Genomic DNA, 19,406 nt, shown 5'->3' on the forward strand with positions numbered 1-19,406 from the left:
ATCTGAATTTACTGGTACTGGTAGGACCTAGTTTCACCTCTGAAGTGACGTTTATAACCTGAACATTTACCAAAGAGGAGTGTTTATTTTTATTAATGTGATTTCTGTTATGTAGATCTGCCTCCATATTGAATTAGAAAATGTCATTTATAAAGATATTAAAGAATTTCTCATGTAGACGTTTATTCTATGTTTTATTTTATTACTGTTAGGCCTATAGATTCATGTTCTATTTCGTAATAATTAATTTTGAATGTTTTTATTTTGTAATAATTATATCTCGTTCAACTTCATCAGAAGCTTTAATATGGTCAATAAATATGAAAGGTTTCTAAAATGCCCGTTTGTATTGCCTGATAATCATTCTGGATGATGCAAAAGTGTGGTATAAAAATAATCATGACTAGCAAAATTAAATTTTTAAGGACTGCTAGACATACAAAATTAGAAGGAAATAAAAATGGAATAATAAGACGTTCATATCACATGGCAACAATGCACAGAGCTCGTCTACCTCAACAACTCCTAAACTATCAATGAAAATTAAAAGGTCTTTGGGAACACTACCAATATTCTGGTAGGAGACTAAGAGATCACGAGGACAAATACGTGTGATGATTTGATAATGATGATAATGATGCCTGATAATCATGAGTTGGCATAATATATTATTTTGTGCGAGATCGTGCGTATTTGCTTGTTTTCTGCACAGAACCAATATGCGGTAAGTGTGAAATACCACATTCAGTATTCCCAACGTAACACACATAACAATTTCCCTCTTCTTACCGCTTAAGCGCGACATTCATTTTACTGCTTTAGGCTTTTAACATATTATTTTTAGAGACGTTTAACATAGTAATAATTATAAATTGGAAACTTACCACTGCAATTTCACCTAAATTGCAATGTTAATTATTGTTTTTAAATATTTGCAAAAATTAAGTAAAGTCTACTACTCCACGAAGCTTATTGCATTCCTGATACAAGTAACATTAAGGAAGCCGTGAAAAAATCAACAAGATTCCAGATGCTGATGTTATTACTGCAATATGTTATATAAATAATATTGTTAAAATATTAAAATGAAAAATAAATTATTACATAACCTTACCGTTTGTTTTAAGTTCGCATTTATAGACTGGGGGAAAAAAAAGACAGACGTATATCACGGCCTCCTGGAGTATAGTAAACACAGAAAACATTTTATAGCAACAATGTTGAAGAAAGATATTTTGGTTTTCCGAAGTTGCCGTCATTAAACAGAAACCAACATGGAGATTTCATTGCAACTAATTAGAAATTCGTCTTTGAGGTATGTAATAAACGATCTTCGCACAAAATAATGTACGATACACGAGCGGTATGTTTGTTTTCATGTTCTTGGAAATTAAAAAAGCTCAACTACGTTTCGCTTTTTCAATCTTTTCCTCGACCATGAAAACGTCAACATACTGCTCTTGTAACGCATATTACTATTTACTTATAAAGATCTATGCATATTTTAACTTGAAAGTACTGGTATTCTTGTTATTATAAACTGATTCCGTGACATAAAATTCAGACAGATATGTGAAAAATTTCGAACACTATCATATATTCACAAAATGTTTTGAACATTATGTATGTGTTGTGATCATGAGAATCCTTGGATTTAATACTTCTTCTTGTAATATATTTCTTCACTTCTGTCTGCAACCTTATAATGCAATTTTTGAGACTTACGAGATGGAATGCGATGCAATTTCATGCCCAGTTGCATACAGGTTCTGCACATGACTATAGTCTGTCCATTCATGTGATACGTAGAATGTGGCGGCAATGGGGCATCCATTAGGGTTTGTGCGTCCCTTTTCAAACAGGTCTGTATACAATCCCTTGTTGAGATCGTTTGCCGAATCGTCGAACGTTAGCAGTACAAGTTGTGGAATCTCCTCTGCTGCAAAGCCACCTGTGTTGGCCAAGGAGTTCGGGAAACAGCAGAATGTGGAAATATTATGGAGGAGTGGAGGATATATTGTTGTAATTATTCACCAGGTTTTTTGGGAATCAAATAATTAATTTTGTAGCATAGATCAAAAGTAATTACAATTTTTTTTTTCGTGTAAAATTTAATATGTAGATATCAAAACATAATTTCATTGTTATGTATATGTTACATTTAAGATTTTTATAGAAAAACGTTAGAAAGAAAATGGAGGAATTTATATATATCCCATAAAATATTTTTTGAAGTCAAGTAAGGTTATAATTTTCAGGGATGTTCAATGATAACATAGTTTAATTGAAATCAATTTATTTTATTTTGTTGTGGGATTTGGAATAAAAAGGAGGAATTTATAAATATTTCGTAAAGTAAAGAATTTTTCAGAGTCAATTAGATAGTGTGTACAACGCACGGTATGTATTGCGACGAAAATGTATTTAAAATGCGTTATTATTTATGAAGTATGAAAATGATTAAGTGACATATTTGAGAATGCAAAATAGCATAGAGTGAGAGTAAATGCCATGCAAAAGGTGATATTATAGTTTTGTAGAATAATGAGTTACAACAAAAGAAATTGCAATCATTGCGATAAAAAAAAAAATTTAGAGAAAAAAGCATTGAAGCCACAGTAATTATGAATTGAATAAGTGAATTTAAAATGGAGAAATGAATTATTAAAATAAATTCATGTGTATTATGAATGATGGAAGAGAGGATGTGATGTATTTTGATGGAATGGTTGACAGGAAAACAAAAGACAAGATGCAAAGCATTGTTATTGGCTTGTTCATGAAGCTTTGTTTAGTGAGCACACAAGATAAAGCAGTGAAGGCTTGCAAGGCGTGTGACCTTCATACAGCATCCGTGGTGCGGGGTTCAGGACCCCGCAGGTCAGCATCTGTGCACAAGAAGCATAGCTCTCTCGTCTTCTTACCTTACACAACTGTTTCTATTAGTTACGACAGATTTTTGTCCATAGACTAGAAAGAGAAATATTGAGATATCTGCCTGAATGTACCTTTAACCAAATGGTATTGAATTTCTACGTCAGAGACATAGTTTCGTATCCCAGCAAGTCTACTAGAAATTTGTGATACATTGTTTTTGAAAGGTATTCTCAAGACACTCCTATTTCCTCTATCAGCATTTTAATATATATATTTTTTCCATTAGTTAGCAATTTTGAGGACAGAAAAGTAAAAATGAAATCCATAATTTGTAGGAAGTATGTAGCCTACTATTAGAAATTTAATAAATAAATTGTTGGTTAGTTAATTGATATTCTCCATACCTCTATTATACTGTATAGTCTTTAAAGACCTTCCTGAACTCCTATTCTGGAAGTGTCAAATTCAGTTTCTGAAGTAGAAGTATACTGGTATAATATAAAATGGAATTCTAAGCCACGATTATAAAACTGTAGACAAAAACAACTAGAAGAACTTAATTTCACGTGGACAAGAAGTTGCTGGTGAATTCTTCTGTAACTTTCAAATCAAAGGAAGCCATGTTAAGAAATTTTATTGGCCTTAAAATTCTAGACCCCTCCTCCCATCTTGGTTTGAACACAGGAACATGGTACGATACTTTACAGAGAAGGTACCGGTATCGTATAACATTTTCTATTGAGTTTTAAAATCCTCCACTTGTTGACAGAAATAACAATTTATCAATTAATACTTAACATTTGACACAAAAACTCCACCAGATTTTAGAGGACAATATTCAGACGATAAAAGGCGTACATACAGGCAAATAACCAACATTTCAATTGTATGCTGTAAATAATAGCAACATATTACGTGTAATACAGTTTATTATACATAGGAAGTCAATTAGCTATTTGTAAATACTATCTTCCATGCATGTTTCACAGGAAAATACAATTTTAAAGAATAATGTTAAGGGACTAAAAAATACATAGAACTGCACTGACAACTATTTTGTTTTCTTAACAGTTTCAGAGGAATTAATTAAATTAAATCCTAAACTATAACTTTATTAAATTCATTTCTCTATTTTGCCTTCCCTAATGTAGGCCTGTCAACAACGTAATTTAATTTTGTGTTATTTCTGCCAAGGCCCCATGAAACTCTATGTAAAATAGAAAAGGAATAAAAAAACAAATTACTGTAGAAAAAAAAAACAAATATAAAATGTTAAATAATGCAAATGAAGTTACTTTTTAGAATTTTATTTAATTCATTCCTCTGAACGTAATATGAAAACAAAATAGTTATTACCGGCAGTGCATTTCGATGTATTTTTAATGCCTTAACATTTTTCTATGTAAAATTTTCCTGTGAAACACATCGGAAAGATGGTATTGACTTCTCATGCTAAATCCTATGTTTAGTAAGCTGTTACACAGTTTATAATTGTTTTTTTTTTAAATAAAATTGTGAAGTTGATCACAATTTATCACGCAGTGATGTTTGGAAAGAACTTTCTGTTAATAGTAAAATAATATTATTTGTCAACTGGAGAGAGTTATGCTTGTTGTTATAAAATTAAATAAATAAATATGACAATGAATAACACATATCAAAACATATGACAGCAGAAAAGAACCAGAACTTCTTGATGACAATATCCGGGCTTTATACGCAGACTTACGAGATGGAATGTGACGCCATCTCGTGACCATCTGAGTAGAGATTCTGCACCTGGCTGTAGTCGGTCCATTCATGAGAGACATAGAATGTAGCAGTAATCGGACATCCATTGGGGTTTGTGCGACCTTTCTCAAATATATCTTGGTACAGTCCTTTGTTGAGATCGTTGATAGCATCGTCAAAGGTAAGCAGCACTATTTGGGGAACTTCTTCAGCAGGGAGATCGCCTGAATCATCATCCATACATCATGCATACATATTTATAGATCACTGATATACAGTAGTACATTTTTCAGTTTGAAATATGGTTTACAAAGATTGAAAGTTAAAATTGTATAATACAATTTTTATATTCCTTGTATTGTATTTGTGGTCCAAGAAAAATACTCGTCTTTTACGAAACACTCGTCATTTTACTTGTAAAAACAGAGTATTCCCACAGTCTAGTATATACAGTCGCGAAGCTCAATATGTAGTAAATATGCAAACATTAGATAGTTGCTCACCACTAGGATCGCTAATATCGCCTCATTACAGGCAATGCAAAATAGTACCGTCACAGTCTATTGTTTCTAGCACCCTCAAAACTCAAGCTTCGTGACTGTATATAGTAGACTGTGGTATTCCCTCGACCAATAATACAATACGACGTTGCTACCAAAACTGTCGGTGAATTTAGAGGTTGACTAGATAATATTTTGTATCGATTGTTAACACCAATACATATCCTATTCATATCATTCAACCAAATATTCTGTATAGATTGTTAACACCAATACATATCCTATTCAGATCATTCAACCAATCAGGAGGGTGGCTGCTATAATACATCTGTTCCAGGATTCAAACATCGATAAATCAATAAAACACCAGAGAAACACTGAAAATACAATGCATTCCAATTAGTGAAATCACCAGATATCTGAATGAATTAGGAATTCATAGTGTAATTGGAAAAAAAAAAATCATCAACTCAGAAAACCTACTAGAATATCAACATAAGACACATACTTGATTTTGAAAGAAACTGTGACAAGAGAAAGAAACCATTTCAGAACTATTAAAACAGATATCAAATGAAACATTATCAGAAAGAGATGCATCAGACAAATGGGTTCATAAGGTGCAGCATACCTTGACTTAAGGGGACACCCTGCTAAAAATGACAACTTTTTTTCTAATCATTTTTTTCAACCAAATTTTGAGAGCATGTTTACTATGTAAAGGACTAACAAAATCAAAATTTTGAACTTACACATGAAACCCACATTTTTAGTAGAAGGTCTCAATTTTTAAGCTTCCTTTTTTTGTTATATTCACAAGACATAGAGAAACATTTCTATGCATTTATTTTATGAAATATTTTATTTATTCACTTTGAAAAAAAAAATTGAAATTAAAAAAAATGTTATTTTTCCTATACTTCCTGAAAAAAAGTAATAAAGTAAACTAGCAGCAGTTCTTACAAAATAAATGCATAGAAACATGCAACTACCTCATAAATACTTAAAGTAAAAATTTCATCCGGATTGATTAATATTTGACATAAAAATGTTGGTGTTGAATCAAGAAACATAAACTTACGGAAAAATGGATTTGAAAATAAAATGAATATTTATATAAATTAAAATTCTCCTCTGCTACATTGATCTAGTAACTTCAGGGAGCCAATTTTAGAACAAAAAGTTACTAGATTTGTAATCAGAAATATGTAAAAAGAATTTTTTGATGAAAAAATAATTTGATAGCTCTTTAAATGCCACGCCCCTTGCAGCCTTAATTAAGAAAACAAACTTAAACATATTTTTAATCAGAATTGAACTAAATCCATTTGAGGTATGAAGATATAGGCCTACATTCTAAAGAAGTGAAATACCCAATAATTTTTGTTTGAAACATTTTCATGATTTTCAGTGGAGTCTCCCCTTAAAACAACAATGGAAAATTCTTTAAAAGAATTAAACGCTCTGTAGAAAACTTAATAACAGTTAACATAACCAAACTACTACTACTAAAATATTTAGGAGTAATGTTTGATGCAAAGGTTACTTGGAATAAACATACAAAATCTTAAAAAGATCAAACTATTAGAAAATCAAGGTCTGCAATTAATTACCGGTACAGCATTTAGTATTGCAAAGTCGAAGTTTAATATATTTCATATTCATATATTACAACGTATAGCAGAGTGACTATAGTACTAAATTATAATGTTCATATTGTGACAGCCACGTCGAGACTTGATCACGCGTCCCGCAAAGGGCGGGGCGCGCGAGAAGATGGACGTAAGGGGAACGTCTGCATGCCGAGAGGGCAAGGGGAGGTGCACTTCGGCGCGAGGCAAAGGGGGACGCAAAGCTGCTGGTGCTTTGCTGTGCGAGGTGAAGGGGGGGGGATGAAACCTCCCGAACAGAATCGTCCAGGAAGAAGCAGCGAGAACAGAAGTCTGTAGAAGTTGAAATTTCGAGCATCGTACTTTCTGGAAAGTGTGGTTTAACTAATAAATACAGGACGCGAGGAGAAGTTCAGTTCAGTTTTTGGTCAGCAAGCCAGTCAGTCCTGTGTAGCAGTGAAACCAGCTTCGAGACTGGAGTTCGACTTGAGTGTGTCCGCAACTGTGAGAGCGTCTTGGCCAGTGCAGCGTATCCAGAGCCTTTGGTTCGAGTGCAGTGGACCGCAGATGGGGGACCTGAGTTCGAAGTTCAGTGGACTGACTCTTGCAAGTCCTGGGTTCGATATTCTGTGAACTTGAGTGAGTGAGCTAGAAGAAATAACCAAGGCAAATGAACTGTGAACTGAGAGTTTTGTGTTGTAAATAGTGCTTTGTGAACATTAGTTGAGATTAGCAGTACATTGTTGTTCTCAATAATCCAAGTGAATTGTCATTGTCGTCTGTGGAGTGCAATAACGAATACTGTGTTGCTGTGTGGAGTGGAAATCCCATTGTTGACGGGAGTGTTTAAATTCAATTATAGAAAGTGATTATTGTTGAAACAATAAAAGTTACATTATTGTTTGAAATAAAAGTCACAATATTTATAACACGTGCATAAAATTTTACTTTCTACTCTAGCAGTTTATAATGCAATCTGATGTTACTGAAATTTACAAATGAAGATCATATGTCATATATAGATATATCTTTTCAATTTCCAAGTTCTAAAAAACTTTGACATGGATGTAAAGTTGGTTACCCTTAAACAGTAAAATAAAGATCAGAAATGTCTTGGAATACAGATTAATTCCTAGACAGCAAAATAAATAAAATCCATGGGTCATCTACCTATACTCATAAATTTTCAGTCCAAATAAAGCTAGTACCGGTAAATAAAAAAATCATTTTCAGACGAAATGGTTGATTGCAGAATATTGCTATTCTAGTGAGATGGAGGCACTCTACCTGGTATATCTTTGCCTCCACAATAACAGTCGGGGAGAAGACACACATCCTTACGACATTTAGCAGCTGTTTTGTCCACTTGAGGTGTAGGGTACACAGGATCAGGCCTGCCAAAATAAATATTATATATTTTTTAAAATGCATAACATATCACCACAGTCTAGTATATACAGTCGCGAAGCTCAATACCTAGTAAATATGCAAACATTAGATAGTTGCTCACCACTAGGATCGCTAATATCGCCTCATTACAGGCACTGCAAAATAGTACTGTCACAGTCTATTGTTTCTAGCACCCTCAAAACTCAAGCTTCGTAACTGTATATAGTAGACTGTGATATCACTTCTAAATACAGATTTTCGTAATATAAAAATACAGAGTGTCTGGATGAAAGATATTAAATATAAAAAAATACATCTCGGTAAGTATTTGGTATTATAAACACTTATATCAACTACTAAATGTACATAGGCCAAATAGAAATAGAAATGATCGGGACGAAATTGAAATACAAACTGCTGAGCCATTTATACCCGAACCCACGCTTTCGGAAGTCGAAATTGCGATAGAAAATCTGAAAAAGTACAAGTCTCCAGGTATCGATCAAATTCCAGCAGAATTAATACAAGAGGGTGGGAGTGCATTATATAGCGAAATTAATAAACTTGTACTTGCTATTTGGGAAAAGGAAATTGTACCAGAACAATGGAAGGAGTCCATAATTGTACCTATTTTTAAAAAGGGGGACAAAACCAACTGTGGTAACTTTCGAGGAATATCACTTTTGTTGACGTCGTACAAAATTTTGTCCAATATTCTTTTGAGAAGATTAACTCCGTACGTAGATGAAATTATATAGCACGTATGGGCGAATCCAGAAATGCATATAGAGTGTTAGTTGGGAGACCGGAGGGAAAAAGACCTTTAGGGAGGCCGAGACGTAGATGGGAGGATAATATTAAAATGGATTTGAGGGAGGTGGGGTATGATGATAGAGACTGGATTAATCTTGCACAGGATAGGGACCGCTGGCGGGCTTATGTGAGGGCGGCAATGAACCTTCGTGTTCCTTAAAAGCCATTTGTAAGTAAGTAAACACTTACTGTATATAAAAAGTTTCTTTCAAAGCCTGCTCAAGTGCATCTGCCATATGTTCATCTCAGCTGACCTTAGCAAACAATTTCTACACTGCACGAGAAGGTTGCATATACAGGGTGATGCATTTTTAGCGAACTACTTTTAAAATGTAATAAAACTTTATTTTACGGGAATTTTACTGGAAGCAAGTAAAGAGATAGATTTGGAAGTAAATCCCGAAAAGACAAAGTATATGATTATGTCTCGTGACGAGAATATTGTACGAAATGGAAATATAAAAATTGGAGATTTATCCTTCGAAGAGGTGGAAAAATTCAAATATCTTGGAGCAACAGTAACAAATATAAATGACACTCGGGAGGAAATTAAACGCAGAATAAATATGGGAAATGCGTGTTATTATTCGGTTGAGAAGCTCTTATCATCCAGTCTGCTGTCCAAAAATCTGAAAGTTAGAATTTATAAAACAGTTATATTACCGGTTGTTCTTTATGGTTGTGAAACTTGGACTCTCACTTTGAGAGAGGAACACAGGTTAAGGGTGTTTGAGAATAAAGTGCTTAGGAAAATATTTGGGGCTAAGAGGGATGAAGTTACAGGAAAATGGAGAAAGTTACACAACACAGAACTGCACGCATTGTATTCTTCACCTGACATAATTAGGAACTTAAAATCCAGACGTTTGAGATGGGCAGGGCATATAGCACGTATGGGCAAATCCAGAAATGCATATAGAGTGTTAGTTGGGAGGCCAGACGAAAAAAGACCTTTGGGGAGGCTGAGACATAGATGGGAAGATAATATTAAAATAGATTTGAGGGAGGTGGGATATGATGATAGAGAATGGATTACTCTTGCTCAGGATAAGAACCAATGGTGGGCTTATGTGAGGGCAGCAATGAACCTCTGGGTTCCTTAAAAGCCCGTAAGTAAGTAAGTAATAAAATTTTTAGAGTTAATGAAATATGTATTTAAACAACCTAATAGCTTATTTATATTTTTGGTGTTTATTTATTTACATAATTGAAGTTATCTTTCAGGTGACTTCCTCTACTTGCAATTCACCGCTGAAGTCGCTTCTGGAAACCTGTCATGACACGAACACGCAATTTCTGGCCAATGTGTTCATTTTCATGCCGAATTTTGTTCTTGAGCTCTTGAATAACATGTAATCTATGGCAAGAAATACCCTCTGTTTCATATACTCCCATAAGAAAAATACAGAGTTGTGAAATTGGGTGAACGCAAAGGCCATGGAATATTTGCTCCATTCAGGTGCCTAATATAGTTTCTGTATTTTATATGTTACTAATTCAGTACATAACAACGACTTTATTTTCATTTTCAATGCAAGGCGAGCATGGCAACACTGCTAGTTATTATGAACAGTATTTTTTTTTATCGACAATGAGTTGGCAAACCTATTGTTTACTAGTCATAATTTAATTTTTAATTTTAATGATGACTACAGACCTCGTTCTTTTTACACGTTTTTACCTCACAGACTGAAGTACATGGTTAAGAACAAAGAACGAATAATGTATATTGAATTTTTTTACATTTAAAATAGAGAAAATGTTCAGTTCACACCCTCGTCACAAGTTTCACCTACCTGCTAGGCGGGTATCTGTAGATGTCCACAAATTCCTGAGCTTTGGACACAATGGCAGTTGATGGCTTCAGAGTGGGACGGGAGCGGCTGAAATTAGAGTTCAAATATTACTTCTCTTATATTTTATGTTTATTAATAATATCAGTCTTTGGGATACAAAAATTAAAGAAATACAAAATATTATTTAAGAAAGTAACGAACATGTAAACATGTAGCATTACAATGGATTGCAATCCTCTCTGGGACAGACCTAACCACGAATACAGACTGAGGCCCTTAGGATCAGAACTTTTCCTTCCTTTTTCATATAAATTTTTTAACAAAACTATTTATTCTTGGGTGAAGGATAAACCATTCTCCCCAGATTGATAGAATTAATGTGTAGGCTATTATGACCCCAAAGAACTTATTCTTGTCCATAATATGTTCTTTGTGGTTTCAAATGACGAATTACGGTACTATTTTCATGACTTAGGGAGTCTTATGATGATTTCGTTGTAACTTCTTAATGATTTAATTCTTAAATTGGTCTTCCATTTCAATGTTTAATATTATTATTTGCATATAGACTAGGCCTATATACCAATACTAGTAGTGATGTATTCAGGTATCATGATAGGGGGAGCATGAAAACAAAACTAGATTTGAAATCTCTGTTGTTATTTTATTTTATAATTTTACCCTAGATCATATATGTAACAGATAACTCCTCGCTACGTTAAAATCGGCAGCACTTTGAAGAGAACAACCGCCAGGATCGCCACCCGTCCGCCGTAAACGAACACGAGATGGCAGCACAGTTGCTAATGCAATTCAAATGGGTATTATGACGTGACTCCTTATGTAACAACTATATGGCAGCGTAGTAAATCTGACAAAAGTTGTTAACCTCAAAGCCTATAACCCCGACATATCTGTTACATATATGATCTAGGATTTTACTTAGAAACAAAATTATTGGTTTCTCTAGAAATTTTATCTTCATGGAGTGGTACACATCAGTACCAATATCCTTTGAGGGAATAGAGAAGAAGCTAACTAACCTCTTCATATGTTTTTTATTTTTGAACTTTTGGCAAGGCTACTCCCTTTTTCTACTCGCTCTTAATATGCTTCTGTCTATACAGTATAAATTATTCACATTAATTAAAGAATGAAATCTTGTTTTAAACGTTATATGCACTGTAATCCAAACAATAGAGGGCTTTGCAATTTCACCTGACAGAAGCAGGAGTACCACGGTTGACAGTTGGTTCAGCTCCAGGAGCTGTGGTGTACGATGAACCTCCACGAGTCCTTCCAGCATTGTTGTTACCTCTGCAGGTAATCAAGAAGATAGAAAAATAATTACACATTATTATATTCATAGAGAAGACTAAAATTGTAACTTGTCTCTTACACTTACTATTGAATAGAGTCATGCTTATTTACAGTATTTACACAGTTACTACAATATACACTGTACACTAATTAGCCTACCATTTAAATTTGTTTCGTATTTCTGTATGTAGGCCTACGTTGTCCGCTCCATAAGTATGATTAGCTTACAAGTGTCTGTACGTTGTTTATTTTTGTTTGGAATTTTAATGTTGTTGCAGTTGTCTATACTTCTATAGTAATTAGGACTTCATATTTAATGTGTTTATTTTACAATAAACAATAGTGAAGTTAATTTATAACAATAGTATGGCACTGTCGGCATTTCAAATCTGGCTCTTCTCGCGTAAGGCGATGTTTGCTGTACTAAAAAAAATCACTATTTATGATCTTCAAAACAGTTAACAAATTTCTGGAAACATGTTACAATTCTTCCAAGCCTTTCGGTGTTCCTCAGACGCAAAATGAAATAGATTAATTTTAACATAAAAACGAAGTTATAATAATTTTAATTATATTCATTGCGCATATGCACCATATGGAGAACAGAAGACGAACAATATGCAGCGCAGCCAACACAGTAAATTAGTTCGTGACGACAAACAATGGACTAAACTAAATTCACTGAAAAATTGACGAAACCAAATTAATCAAATTAAATTAAAATTACACGACGGAATAAACTGCATACATAATTTAGAAACCCATTCATGCGCAATACTATTAATCAGGAATTAAAAATTGTCGCGCCTCAGCTGAATAAGATTCTACCTAGTTCGGCTTCTTGGTCAGAAAATAAAGAAATATGGACCGAAAACATTCTGAAAATGTCATACCAATCCCTGCTCCTCCGTTGCATTTACATAATAGTGCTGAACTTCTTTGCATCGGCTAACCACATAATAATACTAGTCTAGTATGTACTAAATTCTGTTATTACCATGTTTCAGGATTTCCAGCTACAGTTGGCTGTTCTGCGAGCATGCGCAATAAGTAAGGCGGAACATTTGTCAGTCGTCAGCTGTGAAAGATTTTGCATATTTCTGTGTGTTTTATGTAAAAATCTGTATCGTTTTTGCAAACGAAATAGGTAAGTATTATTGCTTGTCCCATGTTATTTAACTATTCATACTTATAATATTTATAATGAGGATATTACTCAAGACGGAAAAATTGTCGCGCGTCATCGAAAGAAAAATTCTGCGTCTTTGTGTGTTTTGCGAAATCTGTAATTTAACTGGACATACAAAGTAGCAAGTATTATTGTTTAACCTTATTATGTATAACTATTCATACTTATGACTAGGACATCACATCGTCAACTACATGATTTGGTTACATTCTATTGTACGTAACAAACTATGTAATGCAAGGGTACCGGTATGTTCATATAGGCGTACTTAACTATTAATTTTTTTTTTATATTGTTCGAATTAATGCAATTTTATCAGTAGGTCCACTACTTTAATAGTTGCACTTGTTTATAAAAAATAAGTGTTTTTATTTAGGTAATTTAGCATGTTAGTAGCTTTGAAATGTGTTTTTTTGTTACTAAATTTTTAACGATATTATAAGAATGTGCTCTTTTACAATATAACCTATTTATTACCAAATAAGTTAGGTCCATTTATTATGCCTAACGAAGAAACTAATTAAAATAATTTGTCAAAGTTTGTTTAAAAATAAACATTAGGAAAAGAGTGACTTTTTAAAGTTAGGCCTATATGTTGAAGGCCTATGATGACATTATTTCACGTAAGTACTATCGATAGGCTGAAGACTTTCATTTAAAGGTTGAAATTCTTATATTGCAAGAGCATGTTAAAAATAAAGCAAACTATTATCTTTAACTGGTTTAAGTGATTATCTGGTTAGTTGTTGCGATTTACAATTAACATGGAATTCAGATTCTAATATGATATTATCTTGAAACAGAAATAATAATATTTATTATTTTTATTATTATAGAGACCATTGTAGTCTGATATTCTTAATGTAGAATCTGAATGGTCTAAGAAATCTCAGCAATACCCTTTCATTACATAGGGGAAAAAGTACAATTTAAATATTTTTGGGGACTTCTAACAATATGTTCTCTTATTAATTATGAATTAGTGACCGAAGAAGGGGAGAGTGTATGTATAAGTACACGACATTTTATATTGATGTATCTTACTGTCAAACAGCTAGATTTTCATTTTTGCAATGTTGCTATTTTGGTTTTGAAAAAGTTATAACATACTATACATCCCCACAGCCCCATCTTCGGACACTGTTGTGCGTATATTTATATATAGTGCTGTTTATTTTGCCTGCGTTGTTATTAGCAAGCTTGCAAATACTGACATGCAGAATTATGCAGAAGTCTGATTATTTTATTTAATTTAGGCTACGAAAATATTTTTGGTGTTAAATGTACTTATGTGATAGGTGCATACTGTTAATAACCAGTAATCCATATGTATATTTTTTAATTCACGGGAATTTTTATAAAGTATGTAGGCCTAGCCATGAGTATTAAATCGATACCACAAAATTGTTTTAAAATTGTTAAAATCGTAACTTTTTATATTTAATACAAAATTAGTTATTTATGTGATTGATTACATATAAAATAATTATAATAATTTACTTTCTGCTTTATATTGGAGGGATGTTATTGAAAACAGTGGTGAAAAATAGTTAAAAATGTTCGTAGCAACAAATCTCATATTTTCTTCACATTTTGACTTTGTTTATAATATGAAAACAACTGCCGTGGTTCAGAAGTCATTGTTAGAATTGTACATATTAAACACCTTATTAAACGCCTTAACTCTTCCCTCTGTCTTACTATAATATTTATAGATATATTATATATTATATTGACATGTATCCCAGCAATGATGCTTTCAAGAAAAGATAAGATACCATAAGATCTTATGGTTCTTTTAGGCTTAACGTTTAGTTGCTTACAAGCAAACATGTATATATAGGGCTAATCTCACCTTAATCTCAAATGATATCATCATCATCGTCGTCATCCTGTCTGATAACAGACCTAGTGGCCTGTTACAGACACTTTCAATATTTTATACTTATTTTTCTTCTTTTATTACTATTTCTGGGGTTTTAGCTTTCTTAAGTAATTTGTTCCTGACATTTATGTCTCCAGCGATTTGTTTTCAGTTATCACATCTTAAAATGTTTAAATGGTCACATTTATTATCTAGCTATCTAACAAGGGGAATCCGTTATACTCTAGATAACATCGATTTTGTTGAACTTTCATGAGGTCAATTTGCATAGAAGGAAAACCAATAATTAGGGCCTACTCATCCAAAAATTCTTTCCAGTGGATTCTAATTTTCAAGATACTAGATTTTGAAGCTTTTATAAGCCGTAAAGTAAGAAAGTAGCCTATATTTGTGTCGGTGCAATAGCATAGTGGATTAGGTGCCGAAGTGGGGACCATAAGGTTAATGGTTCGAGTACACCTACCAGTACATTTTTATTTTATTCTATTTTTAATTATTTTTTCTCGTATATATTTATATTTATATATGAGGCATCATTGTCCTCATTGAACAATCAATGACTATGAGTAGTCATATTATAGATACCTATTATTGAAGAAAAATTAGTTCTGGCATCAGGAATCGAACCCAATGATGATGCAAAGGAGGAGAGTTCGGGCGGTGCTGTGAATCAGGTTCCAGTATAGCTCAGATAGAAAGAGCGCTCAGGACTCAGCTGAAAGGTTCTGGGTTCGATTCCTGGTGCCAGAACGAATTTTTCTCCAATAATAGGTATTTTTTTATCGTTTTTTCTTTCAATTTACTTCCCTACAGAAGTCAAGTTCTAGGACCAACAGGTTTTGTATAAATAAGAGAGAGATAACTTACTAAGAATTTCAAGTTCTGTGGCAAGCAAAGCAACAGTTAAGAAACGTGATGACAGTAAGTCAAAAACACATTGAAAATGTAATTAGAAACCTGTGCTGAGAAAAGGATGGTAATCGGACTGCATCAAAATATGCTTCAGTGTTACTACTTATTTACTGTTTTTAATGTAGTATTTTCATTTCGTATTTTAAAAAGAAAGGCTTTCTGCACAACTTCCACTTTTCTCTTCTTATATTGTAAGAATTTCTATTAGGATGTTGTTGAGGTTTGTATGTACTCACAAGATATCATCATCAATTCGTTTTGTTCTTATAATTTATTTTATCATCGTACTAGTAAAATAAATTATAAGAACAAAACTAATTGACAAAAATAGGCCTATATATAACTTACTATAAAAGAAGTACATAAAAATGGTAATAAAATTAAAAAAAAATTAAATAAACAACTAAAAACATAATGACAACACATAGGCTCGAACTATGAACCTTACTAATGCCAGTCCAGCACCTTACTCATTACGCTGCAAGATCATTCGTCTTACTTTAGTCTTATCATTGTTAAGTCTTAGATCTTCCTTCAGGATGCCTTAATGCTGGTATGCATTCATATACCGGTCTATTGTAGGGTTTTTAAAAAGAAGAGGTGAATTTAAACTGCTCATATTTTCTACACAATCTTAAAACTTCTGGCACTAGCTTATAAAACAAGAAATAGGACCTTTGCATTCCTACCCACTACCATAACTTCATCGTAGATGTTGTATGTCTCAAATTTTTGTTTTTTTACAAGTAACAGCCTTTCTTCAAAGCTGTATACAGCAGCTCTGATTTCGTGTTCTGGAATATCTGCCACAGTGTGTGCGATGTATTCCTTCAACTCATCAATTGTAGTAGCTTTGCTTAAGAACGCTCTTTCCTTGAGGTAGCTCCACAACTAATAATCTACTGGGTTAATACCTGGCGATCTTGCAGGGAAAGTTACAGGAAAACGCCTACTGATAACACGATTACCAGAGCAACCAGAAACAAACTCATTGTCATGGTGATTAAAAAAATCCCATTTCTTGTGTAATAAACCAGTGCTAGAATATAGTTTTGTAAGAATCCATTCTTATTAAATTACAAAATCATTTAATTCTCCGTTTTTTTTTTTAGTCTGTTATTTATTGGCGAGATGAAGCCGAGGATTCTACATCGAAATACCTGACATCCATCTTACAGTTGAAGAAAACCTCGGAAAACACTCAACCAACCCAAGCGGGAATCGCACCCACGTCTGAGCGAGCTCTGAATCAGCAGGCAGACAGGCTAGCATCTAAGCTGTGTGGGTGAATTTTAATTCTTTATGTTTTATTATCTGTTAGAATAACTTTTGGAATTAGATTTCCAAAATCAGTGTTATTTTGTAACATCCATATATAATATCTTATTTGTACAGATCCATCTGTTTTTCGAAGTGTCTGTCTTTAAAAAATATGAAGTTTCCTTTGCCTTCTTTCATTAAGAACAGTAATTGAAACATAAATTGTTAACTTCTGCATAATCCTCAAGGTTAAAACCAGTAATCAACATTCATTTGTTTTTTGTGATTAGTTACATCAGTAATATCCGACATTTTGTACCATCACGCCACATGCTTCACTTGTGAGTCCACAACCTGTGATTGAATACATGCAGTGTGACCATGAAGGAGAATATTTGACAGATATGACAAGAATTAAGTAATGTATATACAATACGTCTTCCTACAGGTACATGGTAATTCATTTTATATTGGTATGAATATGATATAATATCTCGAACAACTCCCCACAGCAACCATACACAATTCACTATGTCATTTAATAAAACTGTCAGTAATATAATATTTCTCCCTTTTGTAAACAGTGTAAAAAGTGAAAGAATAAATTTATTCTCATGATAATAACACACCAAGACATAAAAGAAGCATGGAATAAATACTAAGTTACCGCTATTTTGATAAATAAATAAAAAAAAAAAACCTTCATGCCACAATTGGCTCTTCTGTGGAAAGGTCAAACATTTAGATACTGGTAATAAAAGAGTTCTGGTAAAATGATGTAAGTTATTATTGGAAAGTGAACCCCAACTCTGAAAATAGTTATTATCATCAATAGGACCCATTTGGTCAATTTATTACTCTGAGGATTAATCAGAAAATGAGTTTACATAAAAAAAAGAATGTTATTTACAAATTAATTTACTATGTGTGTTTTGTTTCGTATAGGACATAGGGATTTAACATTGCCATAAGAAATTTATGTATAAAAACATTGAAAAACAACTTAATCAGTGGGCCATTAGTAGGCTTCGACAATTTATAAAACAAGAGAACATCACTTCCAGTTGCTAAGTCAAAGCTTGATGCTTTCTTGTTTTACAAATTGCAAGAGCCTGCTAATTTATACATGGCCCCTGATAGAGTTGTTTCTTCATTGTTTTTTTACTTACCTGTATGTTTCTTATGGAAATATTAAATCCCTCTATGTCCTATACCCAGAAAAGGATACAGTATATCCTTAGACTATACAGTAATATTATTTGAGAGTTTAAAAATCCACCTTCATCAGGATGTGAACTGGTGCGCTTTCAGTCCATAGTCTGTCGATTTACCAACTCAGCTACACTAATGACAGTGTTCTCACAAATTGTTTCTAATGACGTTATTTTTTAAATTGGTTATTTAACGGTACTGTATCAGCTACTTAGGTTATATTTAATGTGATAGAATTGGTGATAGCGAGAGTTGTTATTTGGCGAAATGAGGCCAAATTGAGGAAAACCTCGGAAAATAATCAGCCCAAGTCTGAGCATAACCTCGGATCAGCAGGTATATGCTCTACCGCATGAACTATTTCAGCGAGCTGCGACATTCTTGATGATTTTTAAGTAAGAAATAGAACATAAAATGTTGATCATAAATTAAAAACAAACTTTCATTATAATTTTAAAATAATAAAATATCCCAGAAATTAAATATTCTTACTATAAAAATCTAAATTAAATACTAATAAATGCTACGTTTATCATTATAAGGGGCATTTACACCTTTAACTGGTATAAATAATATAAAAATTAAAATGTAATTTCTTCATACTCTGTAATCCGTGCCTAACAAGAAAGACAGACTATGGCATGATGTCACATTCTTAATCATAACATGGCTGGCATTGAATAAATTTTTATATAAATGCACGTTTAACATGAGTTTAATATAACAATTCCTTTGTTTTTTACAACTGTGAACATGTATTTATATTAGGCGATTGTCAAGATGGCCATGATTAGACCAATGATAACCATGTGACTTCGATTCGCGCCGTAGCCTGTCTTTCTCGTTAGCCATGCTGTAATCTTTTGGTGCTACAAGTTTCCATGGTGATTGGACAGTATACCTATTTCTACA

At 33.0% G+C, this 19,406-nt stretch overlaps 1 protein-coding gene across 10 annotated transcripts in view; it reads right to left on the reverse strand.

The window, feature by feature from the left end:
- Positions 1-19,406, reverse strand: part of LOC138713849 (nuclear pore complex protein DDB_G0274915-like) — a 543,049-nt gene that overhangs the window by 16,532 nt on the left and 507,111 nt on the right. For 8 of the 10 annotated variants that reach the window (XM_069846324.1, XM_069846342.1, XM_069846378.1 and 5 more), the window contains 4 exons: positions 11,935-12,033; positions 10,717-10,803; positions 8,006-8,112; positions 4,607-4,832 (listed from right to left, as the gene is read on the reverse strand). In XM_069846324.1, coding sequence (XP_069702425.1) covers positions 4,607-4,832; positions 8,006-8,112; positions 10,717-10,803; positions 11,935-12,033 — 519 coding nt within the window. Of the gene's footprint in view, positions 1-1,725; positions 1,952-4,606; positions 4,833-8,005; positions 8,113-10,716; positions 10,804-11,934; positions 12,034-19,406 lie in introns of all 10 variants that reach the window. The other 2 variants (XM_069846388.1, XM_069846316.1) reach the window with 1 other exon arrangement.

Source organism: Periplaneta americana, chromosome 2, assembly GCF_040183065.1.
Source record: "Periplaneta americana isolate PAMFEO1 chromosome 2, P.americana_PAMFEO1_priV1, whole genome shotgun sequence".
In the NCBI taxonomy this organism is placed as follows: domain Eukaryota; kingdom Metazoa; phylum Arthropoda; class Insecta; order Blattodea; family Blattidae; genus Periplaneta; species Periplaneta americana.